The sequence below is a fragment of the Phocoena phocoena genome, chromosome 5, assembly GCF_963924675.1.
Source record: "Phocoena phocoena chromosome 5, mPhoPho1.1, whole genome shotgun sequence".
Taxonomy (NCBI): Eukaryota; Metazoa; Chordata; class Mammalia; order Artiodactyla; family Phocoenidae; genus Phocoena; species Phocoena phocoena.
The window spans coordinates 119,858,055-119,883,676 of NC_089223.1; the positions used below are offsets into that span (position 1 = coordinate 119,858,055).

The window sequence follows — 25,622 nt, forward strand, 5'->3', positions numbered from 1 at the left end:
AACACTTGCGAGCCAGGAATAAGTTTTATTTACCTGTAGGTACTTTCAAGTTGTGTATCCAGGAAGGTGTTCTGAAAGTAAAATGTCACACATTCTCCTGCTGGAGGTTTTTCAGGAACTTCAGGCAGGCAAAAAACCACCCAGGAGTGAAGTTCAGCAAAACTGAACTGGCCTGTCAAAGTCAGTGTATTCATGGGTCTGCAATTAAATAGCAGAGGTACACATATTTGTCTGGGAATACACAGAGGTATTATATGTACTCAACACATTAAAAAACAGAATTTTGCAACAGTAGTTACAAATAGAAAAGTAGCCATTTAATTTTTCTCAATTTATCTTACCCATCAGAGAAACATTTTGATTTCAAGGAAAAAAAAAAGAATGCTTACCTATACCTGTACTTTTAATATTCAGTTAAGTGACATAAATAGCTTGTTTTCATTATAACATGCCTTCACAAATACAATTCAGTTTACTCAGGTAAATTCCATTTTTTTAAAAGTCCATCTAGTATTTATATTATAGGAACTACAAAACACAAGAATCTCCGAAAGGAAAAAATCGGCATAATGTGAAGACAAAGAATTGGGCTTTTAAGTAAGATGGACATGGGTTTGAAACACTAGCTGCACGCCACTGGTAAAGTTAGGGAATGATACCTTCTATTTTGCAGGGATATGGAATTAACTTTCTATCTGCAAATTACACATACACACAAAAGGTTGTAAAATAAATCAAATAAATTTAAAATAAATCAAATGGACAAAGAATTAAGAAAATGCACATTTATGGAATTAAAGGTACAGAAAGAATTTTCAGAGAATACAGAATAGAAAGGACTTTTGAGATTGCCACACCAACTCTATTTGCAGATGAGAGAACTAAAGCCCAGAGCTTAAATTATTTTCCCGAAGTCATGTAGGAACAGATATCAGGCTATAATCTGAGTCTCCTGAGTCCCAGTTTGCTGCTCTTTCCAGAACACCACACTATACCTCCTTTAACAACTCTGACTTTTAAGCAGGAAGACACCCTCAGAGAATCCATTCTCTTTAATGTTTTCCCAAAACCTTCCTTAGGAACTTTTCTCCTTACATCTTATTTAAATTACATACCTTTAAAATTACAAGCTGCAATAGAAAAAAACATAGGCTTTGGCCTCAAATCTTCACTCTGTTTCTCATATCAACAAGTTACTTACTTTTCCAAACATTACTACTTGTTTTGCCGTAAGACTTAAATGGTAACACTTCTAAGCACTGAGCACAATGCATGGCACAGAGCAAGTATTCACTAATTGTTCATTTCTTTCTCTTCTTCATTTAAGGCCATGGTCTCTCATTTTCAGAAAAGAAAGTGAAAAACTATAACCAGGAGGATGATTAAGTTGGAATGGAAGTTAGAAATAATAGGGACTATCACAACTAATTGCTCCTGAGGTGAAGTAGAAAGGAAATATAAAGTTTGAGGCTAACACAATAAGGTCCTGTTTACAGAGAACTCAAATGCTAAACAGTATTTTCTCACGATAGATGTTTGAGACAGAGAACTATTACTCTACTGATTTCAGAATGGTAAATATATGCGAAAGATAGGAAAGTCCAGCTCAAATCAGCCTCTAAAAGAAGACAAAGACTCTTACGTCTATTAGAAATAATACAGGTATCCCCTGCTTTTTGAAAGTTCACTTTATGCCACTTTGTTTTTACAAAAGGCCTACACGAGTGCCCATTTTCGGTAACCAAGAGAAATCCAAAGAGGATTTTTGCTTTTACCAAAAAAGGTGAAAAGCAAAAACAGCCTCAGCATTTGTTCTGCAGCGGCTGTTACCGAAGCAGCAAGTACCCCAGCAGCACTGAGAGCGGCCCCGCCGAGTTCCTTCTCCAGGAACTACACTCATCAAGCCACATAGCTTTGAACTGTCTGTGAGCATCTGTGCTTTATCCCAATTTATTTTGAGCACCCATCATCAAGATGTGTCCTACAGTAACTGCTTCTTCGCTTTATGCTATTTTGGCTTATGAAAGGTTTCATAGCAACATGCTACTTTCAGATAGCGGGGGAAACCTGTACACAGCATTTAAATATTTATTTAATTTTTTAAAGGTACAACTAGCTACCAGAATTTACACTACTAAAATAAAAAGCAACTTTATCTGCATAATGTAATATCCTAAAAATAAACTTCTCCCTCCTTTGTCCTACCTGTCATGATCAATAAAGTGAGTTCTTTGATGGAGTGAAAGGGGTTTGATAAGGTACTGGCGGACCTGACATGTTTTGGGTTGAATTCTTGGAGTCACATATGCTTGAAGTGTGCCATACTGGCCTTCAATTGAGCGAATCTGAACACAAAAGAGGAAAGAAAATAAGAATAATCTGGCAACATAAAGGCTATCTTTAAAATGTTCAACACAAGCAAGCAGGCACTCAGACCATAATCTCTTCTGTAATATTGTGAAGGAAATAAGGACATTCTATGAAACAAGAACTTTTTACCTCTACCGTAAAAGAAAATTTTAAAAGATTTTGGAAATCAAAAGCAAAATTAATCCATCTATGAAAGTCATCCCCACCACATATTTTTAGGTCTGTCATTCCAAAAGACAGACATTCTCACACACCACCCTATCACATCTAAAAGTGTAGGTGTATAATATATTGTGTAAGATTCACATAAAAAATGGTTAAAATTTAGACATTTTTGTTGAAGGGATAAGTGGGTCAATAACTAATACTTCATTTTCTCAGAAATAAGGGTATTATAGCATATGGCTATTGCTATAAATATCTACTGACAGAAAAAAAAATGTTTCCAAGAACTTAATTCTTGACTTTCTATGAAAATAGAGAAGCATACTCACAATTTACTTATGACATATTTGGATTAGGAAATTCTTTTTAAGCTATTTTGAATATGGCTAGTTGGATATCCTGAGAATTTAAAACACTTACAGAAAACCCTAATTCATGAAATTATGAAGACCTAATTTTAGGAGTTAGAAAGCAGTCAAGTTTCTCCCTCCTGTCCCTTTCAGCTCTTCTCTGTTCCAATTCATGAAGTGGATTGTAGTACCTCTTGTATTACAAAGGCAGCTTCTCTAATCTAACTGATACATCAGCTCATACTTTTCCTGGCATGTGAGGAGGGGAAAAATCAATGTTTTACCTAAATGGGAAACATAAATTAAAGTTTAAAGCAAGATTTTTTGCAAATTTTATACTGAAAATATTGTTCTAAATGGGAAGAGAGAAAAGATAAGGAAAAGAATAAAAATACAGAAGGAAAATAAAAAATCGATCTGATAAAGCTATATTTTAGGGTTTCTTTTTAAAGGGTAAGCTTACACTGGCACATAAATTTTTCCACAATAAGTTCACAATTAGTACAACACGGGGAATATAGCCAATATTTTATAATAACTGTAAATGCAGTATCAACTTTAAAAAAAGAATATAATTGTTCATAATATTAAGAAAAGTCATAATGCTTTCTCTGATTGTATACTTCATATTCATTTTTTAAAAATCCACACAATGAAGAAAAATTAGGATTAACATATAAGTAATCTGAAATCCTACCACCCAGAGATGATCATTATTGCTATATTGATAGTCAACCTTTCTTTCATACATCTCTCTATGCAGATGTACAAAAATAAATGCATAACTTCACATGACTAAATTCTATTTATATCATAGACATCTTTGTTTTTATTTCTAATAACCAGATTTTTCCCTTATCTCTGCCTCTCCTAATACCATCACCTCCTTCCCACTCCCATCCCACCCATACCTTCCCCCTGTTGTATGACCTATCATATCAGAGAGGTATGTTTCTTTTTATACATTTCTTCATATTATAGATAATATATATATATACATATGTAGGACTTTTATCTGCATTTTGTGTTTTTCATGGAATTTGCTCCATGTTAACAGGAATTGACCAACTCATTCTTTATTGCAGCTCTGCAATATTCTATGAAATGGATAAATAGCTATTTATTCAAACATTAAATTACTGAGTGTTCACTTTGGTTCAACTTTTCTGCCTCTACAAACAATGCTGCAGTTAATTATATACATATCTGTGTGTACAATACTGTGATTTTATTGCTATGAAATAGATTCCAACAAATGGGATTATAGCCTATTTTACCAAAGTAGCAATAAGAATTTTTATTTCCTTCAGCTATGATTGAGAGTGTCCTTTTCCTCATCCTGCCACCTGGTAATTCTGCTTTTTCAAAATTTCTGCCAATCTGTTAGACAAGCGGAAACTGATTTTTGTTATTTTGAGTTTCCCTAACTGATAATGAGGTAGAATATGTCCTTTTAATATTTGTTAGCTATTTTGATTCCCTCTTCTGTGAACTGCCTATCCACATTGGCCTATTTTCCTAATTGGGTAGTCTTTTTTTTTTAAGGAACAAGATTCTTTCTTTCTTTGGCTGCGTTGGGTCTTAGTTGTATGCGGGATGTTTCATTGCAGTGTGTGGGCTCAGAAGTTGTGGTGTGTGGGCTCTCTAGTTGTGGCATGTGGGCTCCAGAGTGCATGGCCTCAGTAGTTGCAGCACGCGGGCTCTCTAACTGTGGCACACAGGCTCAGTAGTTGCGGTGCACGGCCCTAGTTGCCCCGTGGCATGTGGGATCTTAGTTCCCCAAACAGGGATTGAATCCGCGTCCCCTGCATTGGAAGGTGGATTCTTAACTACTGGACCACCCTGGGTAGTCTTTTTAAACAACTTATAGGCAGTCTTCATATTCTGATATTTACCCATTATCTGGAAGACAGCTTCTTTTTGAAAATAACTAGGTACTTAATTCATCTGAATTTATCTTTTATAATATATGGCATAAGAATCCACTTAATATTCTTCCAGATGGATGCCAGTTGTACCAATAGCAATTTTTATTTTTTTAATTTATCTTTGGCTGCATTGGGTCTTAGTTGCTGTGGGTCTAACCACTGTGCCACCAGGGAAGTCCCACCAAAAGCAATTTTTAAATAAAAATAGTAATTTAATAGAATTTTCCCTATCTAAAAACGCTGTACATTAAATTCCCATAAATATGTGCTGGGCTATATTTCTAAACTTTATTTTGTTGTGTGACCTATTTATTTAGGCCTTGTAAATACCCCACATTATTTTTATTATAGTAGCTTTATAGTATATTTTACCATAGGGCAAGATAAGTTCCACCTTTTCTCCTTTTTCATAGTTTTGTTGGCTCTTTTCAGGCATTTACTCTTTCCTCTGAACTTTAAAGTTATTGTATCCAATTTTTAAAAAGAACATAGGTTTTTAATATTTTTAGGCCTACTTCCTAATTTATTGGCACAATCTAGCTCAGTGAATGTAATCTAAATGTTTAATTAGGTTACATAAATATGCTGAAGTATATTCCTTTAGAACTTATACCAGTTTTCAATTTTTCCTTCAAAATACATGAAAGGGGACTTATACAGATGAAAATAAATTGTTTAGAAAAAAATTACATTTTAACTGGAACTTCCTTAACCAGATATGAAAAAGTTATTGTGCAATAGCATCTCTCTTGAAAAAAGCATACTCTGCGTTTCAGAACATCAGGAAAAAGTTATAGTGCTTAATTTTTGGGTCATAAACATATCAAAAATAAAATTTTTTTTAAAATTTCACACTAAAAATTAAATAACTAAAATAAACTTGTATGCTACAATCAGTATTTAATTATAAAGTGATTATGTTAGTAAACTGCAAAAGGAAACTTCAAAGATTTTCCCTGGAATAGTTGGTAATGACATCACTGGAATGCAATCAGAAAAATCCAGATAATAGGAAAATATAGGGCAAATGCTCAGATACTTCAATACCCAAATTACCTTATTTGGACCATGATTGGATCAAACAAACTAAAAAAAACACTACACTAAACATTTGATAATACTAAGGAATTATTATTATTTTTCTTAGGTGTGACAACAGTATCGTGGTTATATTTTTAAAAAGAGTTCTTATTGTTTAAGTGGAGATATGTATATGCATAACAGATTCACTTTGCTGTACACCTGAAACTAACACAACATTGTAAATCAACTATACCCCAATAAAAAATTTTTTAAAAATACAAATTTTACATAATCACTTAGAAAAAAGAGTTCTTATCTTTTAAACATATGTATTGAAATATTTACTAATAAAATTATAAAGTATCTTGTATTTGCTTCAAAATAATTTAGAATGGAGAGTGACAGCATAAACAGGATTGTCATGAGTTGATCATCGCTGAAACTGGAATCGTTACTTTTATGTATGCTTGAAACTTTCCATAATAGAAAATTATAAAAAATATTTCCAGTTAGAGGAAATTTAGGATTGGTAATTTTAGAGAACGTGACTGGTTGAGTGCTAACAGAAAAGAGAGTGGTTTGGGCTGAATTAAAACCTAATAGGTCATTCAAAAGACATTATTCCAAAATGCTCATTTCAGGGAGAAATTTAATGCAAAGAAATGATATCATATGTTGCAAGATTTACCAAGGAAAAAAGAAAGTTCAAACTTTCAAGTAAAAGTAATCTCAAACAGTTTTACCTTGAGTTCCAGCCTCGTGGTATTTGCCTGGCACCGATAAGTGGCGAGAAGAAAGTTGTCATTTGACTAGGAAGAATTCAAAGTTGAGGAAAAGGATGAATCTATGTTTTTAACAATAACAACAGCACCAACAGTAATAATAATATTTATTTTTACTGAGCACCCATCATTTGGGTGGGACCATGCTATGAGCTTTATGCTTATTCCTACAAAACAACCCTATGTGGTAAGTTTTAACAGATGAAGAAATTGAGGTTTGAAGGGTTAGGTAAATTTCCTAATTGCCAGTAAGTAATAACACTGGTATTCAAATTCGTATCTTTAAGACTCTAAAGCTCAGTGCTCTTTCCATATTAAATCTCTCCAATAACACTTTAAAATATTAATTGTTCTCCCAAAAATTTAACTGGCAGTGCAAACTCCTAATGTTTGTATTATAAAGGTAAAAACATCAATGTTCAGTGTTGAATGTATTTGATTTTCACACATACTTATAGACAACTGAGAAATATCTCATCTATGCATTCCCAGCAAATAGCATAGTGTCAGGTAGACTGTAGGCATTCAACACGTTTGTTGAACAAAATTGGAGAGGTTACTTCAAGTATGATAACTTCTTAAAATTGAATAATAAACTACTAAAAACAGAAGAGTATATCTGTGTGCATGAATTGCAAAATCAGACAAAGCAACGTGAACTATTTGATATGAAATTTTCAGGCACTGCTATTTCCCTATTTTTAATAAATACTGAAGAAATAAAAAGAATGCTAATGTTAAAAAGAAAATTCAAATGTTTTAATTTCAAATCATTTAAACTCAGCAAACACAGACGATCAGTCAACTTAAAAATAAATATACTTGTGTGTAATTAAAAACAAATGTTATATATTTAAGTATTCATGGATAAAATTATATATACTAATTAAAGGCGATAAAATGTCTGGAATTTGGTTTGGGATGGGAAGGGACAGGGTAAAGAGCATAAAACAAGACTGGCCATATGTTAAAGTTAGTGATGAGTATATGGAGGTTATTTCAGTATTCTTTCTCCTTCTGTATATACTTGAAATCTCCATAAGATTTGTTTTTTAAGCCATCATTCTAGAAAATAGGTTTTAAATTAGTATGAAATACTCATTTCAAAGAATCCTGCAGTGATATAAACAGGTTAATCTTTCACTGTAACTTAGGAATTAAAGATCTGAAGTTCATACTAACTTGATTTTTTAAATGATCATAAAAATGTAGGCCTTAATCCTTTTGTTTTATTCTCAAACAGGGATGACAAAGCACATATGATAAATAATACAACTGCCATAAAATCTCTTATCAAAAAAAAAGCTTTACTCTGAAATTAGTTTGAAAATTATTCCCTAATATAACTATCAACTTTGTTCTTTATCTACTCTTGTTATCCTTCTTTTTTTTTTGCGGTACACGGGCCTCTCACTGTTGTGGCCTCTCCCGCCGTGGAGTACAGGCTCCGGACGCGCAGGCTAAGCGGCCATGGCTCACGGGCCCAGCCGCTCTGTGGCATGTGGGATCCTCCCAGACTGGGGCACGAATCCGTGTCCCCTGCATTGGCAGGTGGACTCTCAACCACTGCGCTACCAGGGAAGCCCTATCTTTCCCTTTTTAATGCCAACTCCAGTCACCATTTCCTGCTCTGGCTTGCTTTCTCCCATGCAGCTGCTCCAGACCTTCTCTGAACCCTAACTTCTCTTCAGGAGCCACACCTAAGCTCTGAGACTGCTAGTCAGCCAGTACCATGCAGAAAGAAGTGATACAGTAAGCACGTCCAAAAGCTCTGATATGGTCTCATCCCAGGTACTTTGCACACAGTAAGTGTTCAATAAATGTCTGTTGAATGAAGGTTAAGCAAGAGTCAACAAGAAAAAGTGAGGAAAGACAGGCAGATGGAACAGATCATGTTTAAATGTAGGAATGTGTGAAGCTGTATAGCATTTTCAAGAAATTTTAAGAACTTCAGTTTGGCAGAAATCATGTGCATGGGAGGGAAGGTAGCAGCTGGTGAGAGATTAAGTCGGAGATGTAATCAAGAGCTGAATTACAGAAAGTTTTTTATGCTACAGTGAGGAATCTTGACCTACATGCAGCTCAGGAAATAAGGAATCTTTAAAAGGTTTTGAGAAAAGGAATGACACGGGGATGTTTGTCTTTTAGGAAGGCCTCTCTGGTGGCAGTGCACAGCATAGCCTGGAGGTGACAAGCAATACTGGAGGCACAGAAACTGGCAGACGAGGAGTTCAAGCAAAAGCATTATGAGGGCCTGGAAGGTTAACAGAAGTGCAAATGAAGCAGAGTAGACGTAGAAGAGCAAGGAGGTGGAAATGACAAAAATTAGTGACTACAGCAGCACCCCCCCTTATCTGTGGTTTCGCTTTTCAGGTTTTCAGTTACCCACAGTCGACTGTGGTCTGAAAATATTAAACAGAAAATTCCAGAACTAAGCAATTCATAAGTTTTAAATTGCACACCGTTCTGAGTAGTGTGATGAGAACTTGTGACATCCCATTCCATCCTGTCTGGGACATGAATCATCCCATATTCATGCTGTATATGCTACCCGCCCGCTAGTCACTTAGGAACCATCTCAGTTATCACATAGACCAACCTTCATGGTATTGCAGTGCTTGTGTCAAATAACCCATGTTTTACTTAATAACAGCTCCAAAGTGCAAAAATAGTGATGCTGAAAGAAACACCGTAACATACAGAGGTTCCGTACTATTCTGATTTCAGGCATCCATTGGGGATCTTGGAATGTATCTCCAGCAGAAAAAGAGGGAACTACTGTAACTGGATTTAACAGATCAGAGACAGGAAGGAGTTTAGGACAACAATCCAGTTTCTGGATTTTCTGAGGATAGGGAAAGAGAGTAGAAGCAGATTTTGAGGGAAGGGTTATGAAAGGAAATACAGAAGAAACATCAAACACTAGTAGCATTCACAGGCTTTATACAAAATGGCATAATGGAAATGAAAGCATCTGAAGAATTTTTTATATTTTTACTCACCTCAGAATCACAGCTGCTAAAGCTGACAACAGCAGAATTTTTATCCACATCTAGTAAATCTATTGGAACATCACTCTACAGTCAATATTAAAAAAAAAAAAAAGGTTTAGATGAAAAACTAAAAATTCTCACAACACATATTTTCTCTAAGGGTTCTCCTTAGCTCTAGTTTACATTTGTCTCTAAATTTGACAGTATGAACTCTCTTAACTTGTATTTGATAATATGCACTTCTAGAAAATAAATATGATAAAGAATAAGAGTTATATTACAATGACCTATTTTTTTCTAATTTGGATTAATCAGATCACAGAATTTCATCTCTCATCGCTCTCTTTAAAGTATACTCTTCCTACTTTTTTTTGTCAGTGCTAAAAATGTTACCATGGGCTGCAAATAATCATATGACCATTCTTACTATATCAGTTCATTTTTATCATTTCTTACTTCACCTGTAACACAGAAAGGGGATAATTTTTGGTCTCCTCCAGAGAGGTAGCTTCTAGGACAATGCTGTTGCACTGTGTTCTGTGTGAATGGTGCTTCTGGAGTTGTTCAATGCAGTAGCCCTTGAGCTAGCATTACCTGAGAGACATTTCTGCCTCTAAGTTTTAATTAATAATCTGATCTCTCCCCCACATCTTTTAAAACTTTGTCTTCTTCCTCTTTATTCTTTTCTCATTTTCTGATGTGTTTTCCATCTTGCTTATTTTCCATTCATCCTACTATCATCCTTTTCCATTCCCTGAATATCTTCCAATTTAAAGAAAAAATAATTGTTAGGCACCCATACTCCAATGTAAAATAAAAATTTAAAAAAAACTAATAATAAAAAAAGAAAAAAGAATTAAGTACACTGATAAATGGAGTTATACATTATTATCCCTAAGTTTCACCTTTTGAGATTATCTACCTAGAAACTGATGGCTAATGACCAGGCTGTATTACTTTAGTAGTTGGAGCTTAAAAAAGGTTCTAATAAGGATATAAAATACTGGAGTTTTCTAAGTCACATCTGTTAAGATTCTCCTAAAGGCTAACCAGAGAACAAATCTTTAATGTCCTTTCTAGGTCTGCCTGAAACTTAAGTCCATTGGTCTTTTGTTTAATATGTACGGGATAAATAAAAAATAAAGACATAATTTAAATAATCTATGAGCCAACTGATTAGCTAATGGAAGATTAAGATAAACATTTAAAATCACCGTTTAAAAGTGTTCAATAATAATTAGTACATATGACTTGTTTGCAAAATAGATCCAGCCATAAAACAAATTAGACATTTCGCTTACCTGTATTAAGACATTATCTATCGCCGTCTGAACCTCTAAGATAAGGCTGTAGCTGGCATCATCTTTATTTAATGTAAACTTGTCATTTACACTAAATGAAGGTACTGCTGATTTTGCTTTGCTTGATTGAGAAGACTGTTGATATTTCTCTCTTTCCTGTAGTACCTTATATTGCAGATGTTCCAACTCACTCCTAGAGGAAAATATATACAAATTTGTCACCTAAGTGACATAAACATTTGAGATCCTTAGAATATTTACAAAAGTCTGAGACACTTACTGCTGCAAAATGCATTTTTATTGGTTGAGTTAGAACTATAACACTAATAGGAACAAAATTTTTACTTCTATGACTGACCTAATGGTTCCACATTATTTATCTCTGATCTAAAAATTAAAACATCTACTCAGCCCCACACCAGCAATATTAATAAAGCATTGTAAGAATCAAGGCAGGCTGCAAATAATCAATCCTAATACATGAATCTGGTTACAGTCACATATAGCACTAATCAGAAAAGAAACTGATTGTTCTGGGGTAGAGGAACATTTAATAAGATTTAATAAGAAGAAACAGAACGTGTGAAATCAGTAAACATGAACCTTTCAGTAAGACTTTAGGGGCAATAGACAAAATAAGAAGGCTGCTGAGTATGAATATATTGGAGACCACAAGGATAATCACGAGCCAGAGGTACCTGAAGTTCTACCAAGTGTTGGAGATTGAACTGTGCAGGCATTGCTTAGAGCTGCTCCAGTTAAAGAGAGAGGAAATGAAGTAAATAGTAACTAGGGTAGAAAAACATGAGGTTTAGCTACTAGCCCCAAGTTAGGGGGAAAAGTCTGGGAAGGCGCTTGGAAGGGATTTGTGCACTAAAGAAAAGAAAAGATTCATTCGCCCAAGAAATAGTTACTGAGTGACTCTGTGTACTTAGGATCCGGGTGCTGAATGAACAAAATAGACGTAAGCGTCTCGTGAACGTACATTCCAGTGGAATCAGGAGGGGGCTGACTTGGTTATAAACAGGAGGTATTGTACTGAGGACATGAGACAGTAGTTCATTAACTCTCCTTGGTGTCCTTGCTGCATGAACATTAGAGCTTTCTCTCTTGGTGACTTTGGTGAACTGGTTTGTGGTGAACTGGTGGTGTGGCTTTAGTGAACAAGTACTTGTGGCATTTGGTTGCCTCAAAAACTTCTGTAGCCATCAACTACCACCAAAAAAGGATCAGCCCTCACTCCTGAGGGCTGAGGTCTGAAGGGCTAGGGTAAGGAGAATAGTCATTAAAAGTTTCAGTGACTCCCACTTCTTCATTGTATGCAGCAATTTTCCTTGAGGCCATTTTCACAGGATTTAAACTGAACAGGTCATGAAAGCAATCCCTGTGTCTAAGAGAGTCAACATTACTCATTTCCAGTAAGAAAACTTATAAGCCAAAGTTACAGACTCAGAAGGGTCCACAAGAGCAGTAAACATTAGAATTAATGAGGAATAGAGCCATCTGTGTTGATTTCTTTCTAATGTCTATGAAAACAAACAAACAAACAAAAAAACACTGTAACTGCTTATAATAAACGAATGAAAAAATACAATTCTTGAGCTAAGAAAAAAATCAACATAGAATAAAACATATAAAAAGTGTATTTCTAACTCCAAAATATTAATCAGCACTTACTGCTAATTTTCTCAAACTGATAAGCTTTTATTTAAAAAGGTCATAAACTAATTAAATGTATAATTCCTTCCAATAAAATATACTCCATTTATAAATAAGTAAAAAACAACAATCACACACTTTATGAAATGAAAAAAAAAAGAAGCAAACAAAAATCCAAAATTACCGTAATGAAGAAATTTTATTCTGCATCTCCTGATTAATTTTTAGTTCTTCTCCTGGTCCACTTTCCTTATGAATAGGCTCTGTTGTCAGACCTGTAACCCAGCCTGCAGAGATGAATTACAATCGTGCACCATTAAGTGCTGCTAGTGTTAAAAGAAACCCAAGATACATGCCCCCGTGTCCACCAACATCAACCTCGCTTAGTCTTGGACTTATTCCTTTTCAAACAACAAGACAAAACAAAACACAAAAGAAATCAAGCTAGAAGATATTCAAACCGTAAAGAAATTACTTTGGATACCATTTTTGTTTTGCCTGAAATACTGTAATACTACGATTAAGGAAATCTTTTACTTCTTAATTTGAAGTTTTAGTTTTCAAGTATGGAATAAGTCAACACATTCTAGGCAAATGCAAAACATAGCTGATGAATAAAAGTTGTCTTTCAAAAATTATTTTCATGGAAAGTTAAACTCTCATATAACTATTGTGAGAATACAAAAATGACCTACTCAAAAGCAAGCAAGTTTTATAAGAAATGTACACAGTAACAAAACAAACTAAATTTCAGTAAATATTCTTTTTAAACCAAAGGATATCATTTAATTTTCAAAGATGCTAGAGATATACTAAGTACTTTTAAAAAGTATTATTCAAATATTAACTGTTTTATAAATCAATACACCTACTCCTTCCTTTCTTATTTTTTAACCATTAGAGCTTTTAATGCTGTAAGAGTGACTTACTAATAAACATTTTAAAAAGTAATCATCAAAAGCAAATTATTAAATTTATATTTTTTATTATTGATTCTTTCTTCAACTAGCTATTACCATTTACCTTACCTGAATATGTGGATACCACGATTTCATCATAGCCATCTTTCCCTACACAACCACCCTGGATAGATGTGACACTCTCAGACAACGTCTAAAATAAATTTAAGATCAAGCATGTCATTAATAAAATTTCACAGATATGTGAAATAATAAGCCACAAAATTTATTTTCCTGTCTCCCAACATTCAACATATATTTATTGAATACTTATTATGTGTAGACACTGAGATTGGAAAGGTGAAAATCCTGCACAAATGGCTGAAAATTCCAGTGCTTTTTAATTTGGGGAAAGAAGATTGAAAATGATTCATATATTTGTGTGTATCACTCAGCTACAGTAGTCATCTAATGAGCAAAATCATTTGTTTATATAAAGAAATAAGTTTTTTTTAAAAAATGACATAAGCGGGAATTCCCTGGCAGTCCTGTAGTTAGGACTCCATGCTTCCACTGCAGGGGACCTGGGTTCCATCCCTTGTCAGGAAACTAGGATCCTACAAGCCATGTGGCCAAAAAAAAAAAAATTACATAAGCAAAACTCTCAATACATTTAGTTTATTACCTGAATTCCACAGACCACCTCTCATGTGTTTTCTCCAAATAGTTTTTTAGAAGAATAAAGAAGATGCTAGCTTACATGGAACCTTTAGACAATTTGCTACTATGGAGAGAAACCAAGTTTTTCAGATGCTTCAGGGTTTATATCTCTTTTAAGCAATACTTCCCAAACTTGTCTGACAATAATCATTTGGGTGAGTCAACTAGGAATCTGTATTTTTAACAAGCACTCTAGGTCAGTGGCTTTCAAGCTATTTGGAAAGCAAGCAATAAGTTTCATATTGCAATCTGGTATAATTCACACATGAACATACACAACAACAGATATAACTTAAAAGGTTTGTGTTGTACTCTGATATATTCTAATCTATTCTCTTTCATTTAAAAAAAATGTGTTGGCAACCCATTATGAGTTTAATTAATTAATTAAACTAACTAAATTAATTTCATTAATGACCAGTAGCTCTGCCAGGTAATTATTATCAGGCAAGGCCCAGAACCATTGTCCTAAAGGAGAAGGTACAGGGAATGGACACCAGCATTAAAAATGCTAGTTCTCTTCATTCTCCCTGTAAGAGGCAAACCTCTGAGCTATTCTGCAAATCAGGCTATCTTAGCTGTTCCTGAGCTAATTGCCTGAGAGATTCAAGTGACAAAGGTTTGATTATACATTTGCATGAAGTTAGGTTCATAGGTGCATTTTTTTTTGGCCACACTGCACATCTTGCTGGAATCTTAGCTCCCTGACCAGGGATGGAACCCGTGCCCACTGCAAGGGAAGTGCAGAATCCTAACCACTGGACCACCAGGGAATTCCCCAACAAGTGCATTTTTAACAAGTGTCCCAGTGGATTTCATATACACTAGAATTCTTCAAACTTTTTTGTTCATGTTCTCGCTAAAGTTAATTCTGAAAAAACAAACAAACAAAACTGCATCCATCCATTGCTGTGTACATTTTTAAACTGACTTTCAGATTTTCATCACCACTTTAAATAGTTACAAAGAATGTAATATCTGGAAGTTTTAGAGATTATAATTTTAAAATAAAACTGTCACATAATCACATCCCAATCATACCCAATGAATCTAAATATCAAGACAAATTTATATACACAATTGACTTAAAAATGAAAAAACAAATCCTTCTTTCACAGCTGGAAATTTTACATTGTTCCCTAAACTTCTATTTTCACTCCACTTCCCCCACATATATTTATCTTAATGTAATATACTCATATGCTTGAAATTATTTTATATTTCTCTGCAACCAAGAAAAAATAGAATTTTTTTATCTTCTGTGATTAAAAAGCTCTAAGAATTAGAAATTTCTATTGTCCTAATTATTAGTATTTCACAATTGATGGACAAATATATGTTTTATATTTTTAAATAATAACTAACCACTAAAACAAAATTCTATAGGAAATGTATCTCATGAGACAATGGGACATTTTTTCCTTCTAAATTATTCATGTACCACAATGAGTATTAATTATATATTGGTAGAATAAGACTGAGTTCAACATCAGTCCTATTCCTTTTTTTCATTTTCATAGATAGAAGCACTAATTGAGCTTAGTACCATAAAGATATTGATGAGACTAAAAGAAATTTTGTTGTAGAAAGTTCACTCTATTGTTTAAATATCTTCCAAGTTACATACCTAAAATCATCTGATCTACCACTGAAAATGTTTAATGATGTATCATCTGACACCTTGATTAGGTCCTCCTATTTATTGAAAGCAAAACACTGGAAACCAGCTGACTACAGAAGAATGTTTTACAGAGTCAAAAGAGTCACACACATTCGCACTTTCTGAGTGGTTTATTGAGTGACTATTAATTATAACTTACTCTTTCACTCACTTAGAAGTACCTTATTTAACCTAATGTACTCAGAAAAAGTTATAAAAATTAAAAAAACTGTTATTTTCTACATGTTTTTTGTCAATACAACATTTTAATGAAATTCATTTATCTTATGTACTTCAAGTACCTTTTTATAAAAGTCTTGGAGTTGTAGATTTAGTTAATTCAACTTACACCTTAAAAAAAACAGTCATAGAACCATAACACAGGAGATCATAGACAACATAGTATAGACATGCTTTATGTAAGTAACAACATGGAATGCCAATTAGGAGAACTCACAAGAAAAGACCTTGGTCACTGCTCAAAATATTGGTGAATAAATATATATTTATAAGTTTAAATTACAATGTGATGTTTAAGGTATGTACATATTGTCTTTTTATGATCTGCTCCTTAACATTTTTGATTAACCAACCATCAGTCCAGGCTATGTCAGATAAGAGGACTTCTCCTGATTAGGAAAACAATAAAGAGAGTGACGTCATGAATCAAGATGAGGCAGCATATTCGCAGCCTTAACACAACATGGAAGCAGTACCTCTATCATCAGACAAACAGAAGAAAGATTGGGAAGACAGGAATTCTTAGTGCTACACCTGGCAGAGGGGAGAGATGCTATGTCATTACTGGGGTTTGGAATAGAAGTCAAAGAGGAAACTTGGGGTCTAAATAGGAAAGTTTCTCAGGGGTTGATGAGAATAAAATGGGAGATCACCAACACAGGATTATTATGTACTTTTAAGCCTAAAGTATTATTTGCATCATTAGCAAGGTAACTTTTGGCACCAAAGAAAGATGAACAAATACAAAATAAATCCAGAAAATAAGTTGTATAATGTTTTTATCCCCATATTATCTATATAATAATACACTTTATCTATGTACCAAAACATCTGTTATTTACTGATATACAATTAAAGTAGGTACTGGGAGAAATTTACCACTATTAGAGAAATTAGACAAAGAAAGAAAAGTTCATACTGAGTTGTGGTTTTTTGTTGCTGTCATTAAACAGCCTCAATACATCATGCATGAGGCAGGATGGGAAAACCCTGAACAGGAGAACACCACTTTATGAAAATGAAAGATTCAGTTTATGCCAGAATGCTTCTCCATGTGACTCTGCACCTTGGGATAAACAAGCTTAATTACACTTAAAATTTGTGAACTAAAAATTACTCTTATCTAGTATTTCTTCTCATACTGTGGATCTTGGGTGGCGAGAAGTGAAATTGCTACTGTTCCCTCTCTGCTTAAGGATATTTTTGATATTGTCTTAACAATACGAAGTTTATTCCTAAAACCTGATTACTTTAAAACAACACAATCTCATTTATGCTACCTAAACATATAAATGTTACTCCTGTAATCTATTATACATCATAGAAACTAAGGTAATACATATAATAATTTGGATATACAGTATTTAGAAATCAAATAAAAAAGTAATTTATTGTTCAGCTTGAGGGCAATAGTCATTTATTCAAACATAAGAGTAGTCTAGAGAAGATTTTGATAATGTCAAAGCAGAGATATTTTAAGCCAAACACAAGATTTTAATATATTTCATTTAATAAAACACAAAGTCAGTCATCTCTATAATTGTTTGATGAATAATAAGCATATATAGTCTTTTTAAAAGTGAACTTACCTGATCAAATCGTAGAACAGGCTCATTTGCATTATCAAAACTATACATTTCCACCATTCCATCATCTCTTCCAACAAGTAAATCTTTAACCCCATCACCCACAATGTCAAAGCTGTCAATACACAAAATACCTTTAAAAAAGGTAAGTGATAAGTTATCAATAAAATTGATATTATAGTAAAAAATATACCAAGTATGAATGAAAAAATATATATATCAAATCAGAGTAGGAATAAAAAACTAGGGTAAATTAAAACAACTATAGGGCTTCCCTGGTGGCATGGTGGTTAAGAATCCGCCTGCTGATGCAGGGGACACAGGTTTGAGCCCTGGGCCAGGAAGATCCCACGTGCCGCGGAGCAACTAAGCCCAGGCGCCACAACTACTGAGTCTGCGCTCTAGAGCCCGCAAGCCACAACTACTGAGCCCACGTGCCACAACTACTGAAGCCCTCATGCCTAAAGCCAATGCTCCACACAAGAGAAGCAACAACGAGAAGCTCGCGCACCACAACAAAGAGTAGCCTCCGCTCGCCACAACTAGAGAAAGCCTGCGTGCAGCAACAAAGACTCAACACAGGCAAATATAAATAAATAAAATTTTTAAAAAACCAAAACGAAACAACTGTAACAATAACTTCCCAATTGAACTCCATGCCTCTAATTTTGACCTGCTTCCCTACAAACCCACTCTCCACAGAGTGTTTTTGTTTTAGTTTGGTAAATTAGATCACATCATACCCCCACTTACAATTTTCCAATGACACCCCACTACAGTTAGATTAAAATTCAAACCCCTTTACCAAGGCTCATGAGGACCTATGTGACTTGGCCTTACCCTACCTCTGTGACTTCATCTCATGCCATACGAACGTATTTAGCTACACTGGTCTTCCTTCTCCTCAAATGAATCGAGTTTACCTCTGCCTCAAGTCCTCTGCCTTTACTTTTTCCTCTTCCTGGACATTCTTTTCTCCTAAATCTTATACATTGTTAACACGTTTTCTTGTCAATCAGATCTCATGCTGTACTTATAAACAGCCATCCAAACCTACCAAGTCAGATATAAATTCCCCTTAGAAAGGTGTAAATTCCTTAGAAAAAAGGAATATTCCCTGACCCAACTGCACTTCTTTGCCTCATACCAAGTACTCCCAAATTCCAATTAATTCCCTACAGCAAAAAACAAAAAATGGATTTGAGCATAGATTAATGTTATAGATAGACATTAGTCCATAAAAGCTTATCCATCCCAATTTATTATTAGCATATCTTACTTTAAAAATTATGGCAAAAGTATGATAGGCCTGCTTAATAAACAAACAGTAAATAAACCTGAGGCAGCTCTGTAAATTGCTAAGTCTGCTATACATTATGAATAAATAAAACAGAATGAACTACATAATGTAGGTTGACCTATTTATCTATCTATCTATCGAACCCACACCGTTGGAAGTGAAAGCACGGAGTCCTAACCATTGAATCACCAGGAAATTCCCAGTATAATTTATTTAATAATCACTGAAATTCAGAATCTGAATTACATCACAAACATACCTCCCGACTTCCCTGGTGGTGCAGTGGTTAAGAATCCGCCTGCCAATGCAGGGGATATGGGTTTGAGCCCTGGTCCAGGAAGATGCCACACGCTGTGGAGCAACTAAGCTAATGTGCCACAACTACTGAGCCTGCACTCTAGAGCCCATGAGCCACTACTACTGAGCCCACATGCCACAACTACTGAAGCCCGCGCACCTAGAGACTGTGCTCCGCAACAAGAGAAGCCACCACAATGAGAAGCCCACACACCACAACAAAGAATAGCTCCCGCTCGCCACAACTAGAGAAAGCCCACGCGCAGCAATGAAGACCCAACGCAGCCATAAATAAATAAATAAATAATACCTCCCCTCTTTTTCTCATTTCGAATTTCCCACTTATGTATTGGTTTGGATGTAGTGATCTGAATAAGCCCAAGTTTTCCATCTGACGTTCCAAACAAAAGGTCTTCTCCAGAGTCACCTAGTTATATTTAAAGTCAACATATTATATTTACCCCACAACTCACACTATTTCTTTAAAACTGAAATATTTTCAAATGTACTTCACGTAAAATGTCTTTCAAATGTCTTTCATGTAAAAATTTCATTTAAAATATTTTAAAAAGACAGATTTTAATTAATTTACTTAATTTAGAAGGATGGTTATACATTCACAGAATTTATAACCATAAGAGATAAGACCTTTCCTCATCAACTAATTTTAAGATGAGGAAACTAAAAAATTAAAGTTCAATAACACATTACTGTTAGCAACTGGCAAGTTAGAAGACAACTGTCTCTATTCCAGTTCATGTTCTTCCTACAATTTCCCATTTTCACTTAATATATAGTTAAATGATTAAAAAACCTGAAATATCTCAACTTAAATAACGTAACTCACTCCCTTATTTGATTGTCAAAAATAAAGCCCTGATTACCGCCATTTCCATTGTGTAGGGCTAAAACAGTAGGTGGGCCAGGAACTTCAATTTCATACATCACATCAGATCCCTGAAGGAGAACAAGTATTTTAAAACTAAAACAGAAGACAAATTTAAAATAATATAGGTATTCATAAATAATATCAATATTCATATAAAGAACCCTGGAATAAAACTACTGAAAAAAACTAGATTGTGAATATTAACTTCTATTTGTTAGCAATTCTGCACGTCGACTCATTTTATAATAAAAATATACATATATAAAATATAAAGAGTGAGGAAATAAATATTTCAAATATTCTCCACTTTGAATACTTTTCACTTTAGGTACTTTGTTTGCCTGAAAACTTGACACTTGAAAAATTTTGATAGGTAAATTTCCCTATCAAAACTTTCCAGGAACAAGTTGTTTCTTCTGCCCTCTCTAACTCAAGGGCTTTAACTTAGAGCACATTCAAACAGACTCAGAAACTCTGGCCTTGCCTTTGGGTATTTCTGAAAACCACTCTAATAAGAGGCAGAATGACCTGCTATTTAGATAAGAAAACAGCTAAATCCTTTTATTTGTCTTTTTTTCAATTTTGTCACTTATAATGCATAGTATTTGCGTAGTATTTGTGAATAGTATTTGTGAAGCTGTTAAAGAATGAGGTAGAAGAATTAAATTCACATAGAAAAATTATGATAAATCACTCAATGAAAAAACATTGGCAAAATTACAGTAAATCTGGTATATCATTATTGTTTAAATTTTTAAATATATATAGAATATATAAGAGCCATATGCTTTATATTTTATTTAGAAAAACATTAAAAATTCACAGATATCTACATGTAACTATATAAACACAAAAGAATACACACAAAACTGTTTTAAAAAGGCTACCTTTGGGGTAACGGATTGCCTACAAAGGCAGAGGGGGAGTAGGGGAAAAGTGTGCAGGGCAGAGGAAAGACTTCAACTTTTTACTTTCCACAAATACTTAGTGATTTTTTTTTTTTACAATTAGCATATGGATCTCTTGTTAAACAAAGCAGAATCCTAGAATTCAGCCAGATCAAGTTCTAAATGGGTGTGAGCCAACTCGTTAAAAGCCTTATTCAAACAACTCATATTTGAGCATAGGCTAGGGGAGAAATTAATCGTTCACCCCCCTAGAGTGAACCTTGAACATTACTTTAATTCCCCATAGAGAAAAAAAAAAAGAGAACTTCATAGAACCACTGGATTTGTTCTATAAAAGGGCTGGTGCTGAGACAGGCCATCTAACTATAAAATTCCAAAGAGTGAGATAGCCTTTGGTGGCACAGAATAAACAGGTAGACTATTTGTTCAATTGCACTATCATCCTAAATTTTGATCCAATTAATCCACTTGTTATATGTTATTTACATCTAAACTTTGTTTTATGGGTCCTGGGGTGTGTGTGTGTGTGTGTGTGTGTGTGTGTGTGAGAGAGAGAGAGACAGAGACAGAGACAGAGAGAAAGAGACAGAGGGTATGTCTATTTTATTGAAAGTCACTTTCGGAATTCCCTGCTAGTCCAGTGGTTAGGACTCAGCGCTTTCACTGCCAAGGGTCTGGGTTCAATCCCTGGTCTGGGAACTAAGATCCCGCAAGCCGTGTGGTGCGGCAAAAAAAAAAAAGTCACTTTCAAGAAGACAGTTGTAATTAGTACTACTAATAACAATGGCCTTAAGTAGTTGTTTTAGCCAATCATGGTTTTTAATAGAAATATAAAGATAGTAAATGCTTTTTCAAATATTTACTGAGTGCTTATTCTGTTCAACATACTGTCATAAATGCTGGGTAAACTCAAATGATACAACTCTGATCTCAACTCTCTCCTGTTAAAGCCTAACACCCTCTCCCCAATCCAACTTCCTCCTTTAATTTGATTTTTTGGGAGAGGGGAGGGTGATGGAAGAAATTTTTTTAAAAAAGGGGACCTCCCTGGCGGTGTAGTGGTTGAGAGTCCACCTGCCAATGCAGGGAACACGGGTTCATGCCCCGGTCCGGGAAGATCCCACATGCCGCGGAGTGGCTAGGCCCGTGAGCCATGGCCGCTGAGCCTGTGCATCTGGAGCCTGTGCGTCCAGAGCCTGTGCTCCGCAACGGGAGAGGCCACAACAGTGAGAGGTGAGAGGCCCATGTACCATAAAAAAAAAAAAAAGAAAAGCTAGGAAGGGTTCCCTATAGCAAAGGCATTAGATCCTTATTGTACTAACTCATATATTATGTGTGGGGGGAAAAATGTCCTTTCTTCCATATATGCCTCTCTAAAAACCTGTCAAAGATTTCTACACATTCGCCTCAAGTAAAAAAAAATAAAACTTAGTTAATTAAAATATTAAAAAATTTTTTCAAGATATAATTTTAAGATATTTAAAGTAGTAGTCACTAAAGTAATTTATCTCAAGTATACACTGTTCAGCAATATTTTTTTACCTAAATTATGAAAAACTATAAAAATGCAAATAACAGCAACCTGTAAAACTCTGAGTACTCTGTCCTGGCAGGCCAACACCGGTACATCACGAAGTACTCTTTCCACTGGAAGGCAGATGACGTCATTGATTTTATCTCCAGAAAGGTAATAATGTTGGTCTTTGCAGTCACAATAATGGTTATAGATATAACTTGCACTGAGAAAAAGGTCTGAGCCAGATATGTGCCTGAGAATATTAAAAGTAATTTAAGATATCAATATAAGATTCAGGAAGCTCCTGGATTATTTTCAGAGATGAAAATAAGTTTATTTATATACAGTTTACTATCATTTTATCACAGACTCAGAGGACACTTTTTGTTTGTTTTCGTTTCCCCCACTTAATTTCTAGCCTTTTGGTAAAGCATTGATATTGAAAGCTGAAACTGAGGTTCTACAGGCCTCAGGCTTCTCAAAAATTGAGCTCAGAAGAACTGAAAACAAAGACAAGATAATGGTAATATTCATTGCCTATATCTGAAGACAATTACTATATCAAAAAGGAACTTTTTTGAATGTGTACTATGGGCCAAGCACTGTCCTAAGTGACACATGTATTAGCTCAATCCTCATAACTTTATAAACTTGGGACCATTAATATCCCTATTTAAGGAGAATAATAAAATGTTAAGTAACTTGCATAAAGGCACGGAACTAGTAGACAGTAGACTGGATTACAACTCAGTTTTTAACTCTACAGTTAGCTTTCTTACTACCACACTGAATAGAATAAGGCTATTCGAACTGAATCTACTTGAAACTAAATAACAAACAGTGGGAAAAAAGAGTTCACTAGAATTTTAACTTGAAAAAAGAAATAATAACTTCATTTCAAATTATATTTAACAAAATTTAGATAAATAATCACAACTATGGTATAATTCTTATAATGAATCAAGTTTCTACTGTGGAGCTAAAATTTTTGACAAAAATTATATACTAGTATATTATCACCACTTCTAGATAGCTAACACCACGTGGTCATAAAGAGGGTATTTATTTGACGGTTTCACCTATTTTTCCACTTCTACTCTAAGGTCTATTCAAAAAATTTTTGATACTAAAATTATTCCTTATCCTATAATGATCCTCATTGATTTTCTCTTCTTCAATTATTGTTCAAATGGCTTCACTTTGTGGCTCTGCATACAATTTCAGAAGTTCTCTTAATATAGGGCAGACAGCAGAAGCAAGAAGAACTACAATTCCGCACCCTGTGGAAGGAAAACCTCATACATAGAAAGACAGACAAAATGAAAAGGCAGAGGACTTTGTACCAGATGAAGGAACAAGAAAAACCCCAGAAAAACAACTAAATGGAGTGGAGATAGGCAACCTTCCAAAAAAGAATTCAGAATAATGATAGTGAAGATGATCCAGGACCTTGGAAAAAGAATGGAGGCAAAGATCGAGAATATGCAAGAAATGGTTAACAAAAACCTAGAAGGATTAAAGAACAAACAAACAGAAATGAACAATACAATAAATGAAATGAAAAATACACTAGAAGGAATCAATAGCAGAATAACTGAGACAGAAGAACAGATAAGTAACCTGGAAGACAGAATGGTGGAATTCACTGCTGTGGAACAGAATAAAGAAAAAAGAATGAAAAGAAATGAAGACAGCCTAAGAGACCACTGGGACAACATTAAACATAACAACATTCGCATTATAGGGGTTCCAGAGGAGAAGAGAGAGAGAAAGGACCAGAGAAAATATTTGAAGAGATTATAGTCGAAAACTTCCCTAACATGGGAAAGGAAATAGCCACCCAAGTCCAGGAAGCGCAGAGAGTCCCAGGCAGGATAAACCCAAGGAGAAACATGCTGAGACACATAGTAATCAAATTAGCAAAAACTAAAGACAAAGAAAACTTATTGAAAGCAACAAGGGAAAAACAACAAATAACATACAAGGGAACTCCCATAAGGTTAACAGCTGATTTCTCAGCAGAAACTCTACAGGCCAGAATGGAGTGGCACAATATATTTAAAGTGATGAAAGGGAAGAACCTACAACCCAGATTACTCTACTCGGCAAGGATCTCATTCAGATTCAATGGAGAAATCAAAAGCTTTACAGACAAGCAAAAGCTAAGAGAATTCAGCACCACCAAACCAGCTCTACAACAAATGCTAAAAGAACTTCTCTAAGTGGGAAACACATGAGAAGAAAAGGACCTACAAAAACAAACCCATGACAATTAAGAAAATGGTATTAGGAACATACATTTCAATAATTACCTTAAACGTGAGCGGATTAAATGCTCCAACCAAAAGACACAGGTTCGCGGAATGGATACAAAAACAAGACCCATATGTGCTGCCTACAAGAGAGACCCACTTCAGACCTAGGAACACATACAGACAACGTGAGTGGATGGAAAAAGATATTGCATGCAAATGAAAATCAAAAAAAAGCTGGAGAAGCAATTTTCATATCAGATAAAATAGACTTTAAAATAAAGAATGTTACAAGAGACAAGGAAGGACACTACATAATGATCAAGGGATCAATCCAAGATACAACAATTATAAATATATATGCACCCAACATAGGAGCACCTCAATAGATAAGGCAACTGCTAACAGCTATAAGAGAGAAAATCGACAGTAACACAATTATACTGGGGGACTTTAACACCTCACTTACACCAATGGACAAATCATCCAGACAGAAAATTAATAAGGAAACACAAGCTTTAACTGACACAATAGACCAGATAGATTTAATTGATTTTTATAGGACATTCTATCCAAAAACAGCAGATTACACTTTCTTCTCAAGTGCACATGGAACATTCTCCAGGATAGATCACATCGTGGGTCACAAATCAAGCCTCGGTAAATTTAAGAAAATTGAAATCATATCACGCATCTTTTCCAACCACAACGCTATGAGACCAGAAGTCAATTACAGGGAAAAAAATGTAAAAAACACAAACACATGGAGGCTAAACAATACGTC

General features: G+C 34.6%; 1 protein-coding gene across 1 annotated transcript in view; it reads right to left on the reverse strand.

The window, feature by feature from the left end:
- BBS7 (Bardet-Biedl syndrome 7) overlaps positions 1 to 25,622 on the reverse strand; it is a 41,439-nt gene that overhangs the window by 5,493 nt on the left and 10,324 nt on the right. Inside the window, exons 5-15 of the mRNA XM_065877761.1 lie at positions 22,653 to 22,839; positions 20,158 to 20,230; positions 19,584 to 19,700; positions 17,680 to 17,810; positions 13,600 to 13,684; positions 12,756 to 12,858; positions 10,913 to 11,105; positions 9,621 to 9,695; positions 6,580 to 6,645; positions 2,206 to 2,345; positions 34 to 198 (exon numbers count right to left, since the gene is read on the reverse strand). Coding sequence (XP_065733833.1) covers positions 34 to 198; positions 2,206 to 2,345; positions 6,580 to 6,645; positions 9,621 to 9,695; positions 10,913 to 11,105; positions 12,756 to 12,858; positions 13,600 to 13,684; positions 17,680 to 17,810; positions 19,584 to 19,700; positions 20,158 to 20,230; positions 22,653 to 22,839 — 1,335 coding nt within the window. The remainder of the gene's footprint in view (positions 1 to 33; positions 199 to 2,205; positions 2,346 to 6,579; positions 6,646 to 9,620; positions 9,696 to 10,912; positions 11,106 to 12,755; positions 12,859 to 13,599; positions 13,685 to 17,679; positions 17,811 to 19,583; positions 19,701 to 20,157; positions 20,231 to 22,652; positions 22,840 to 25,622) is intronic.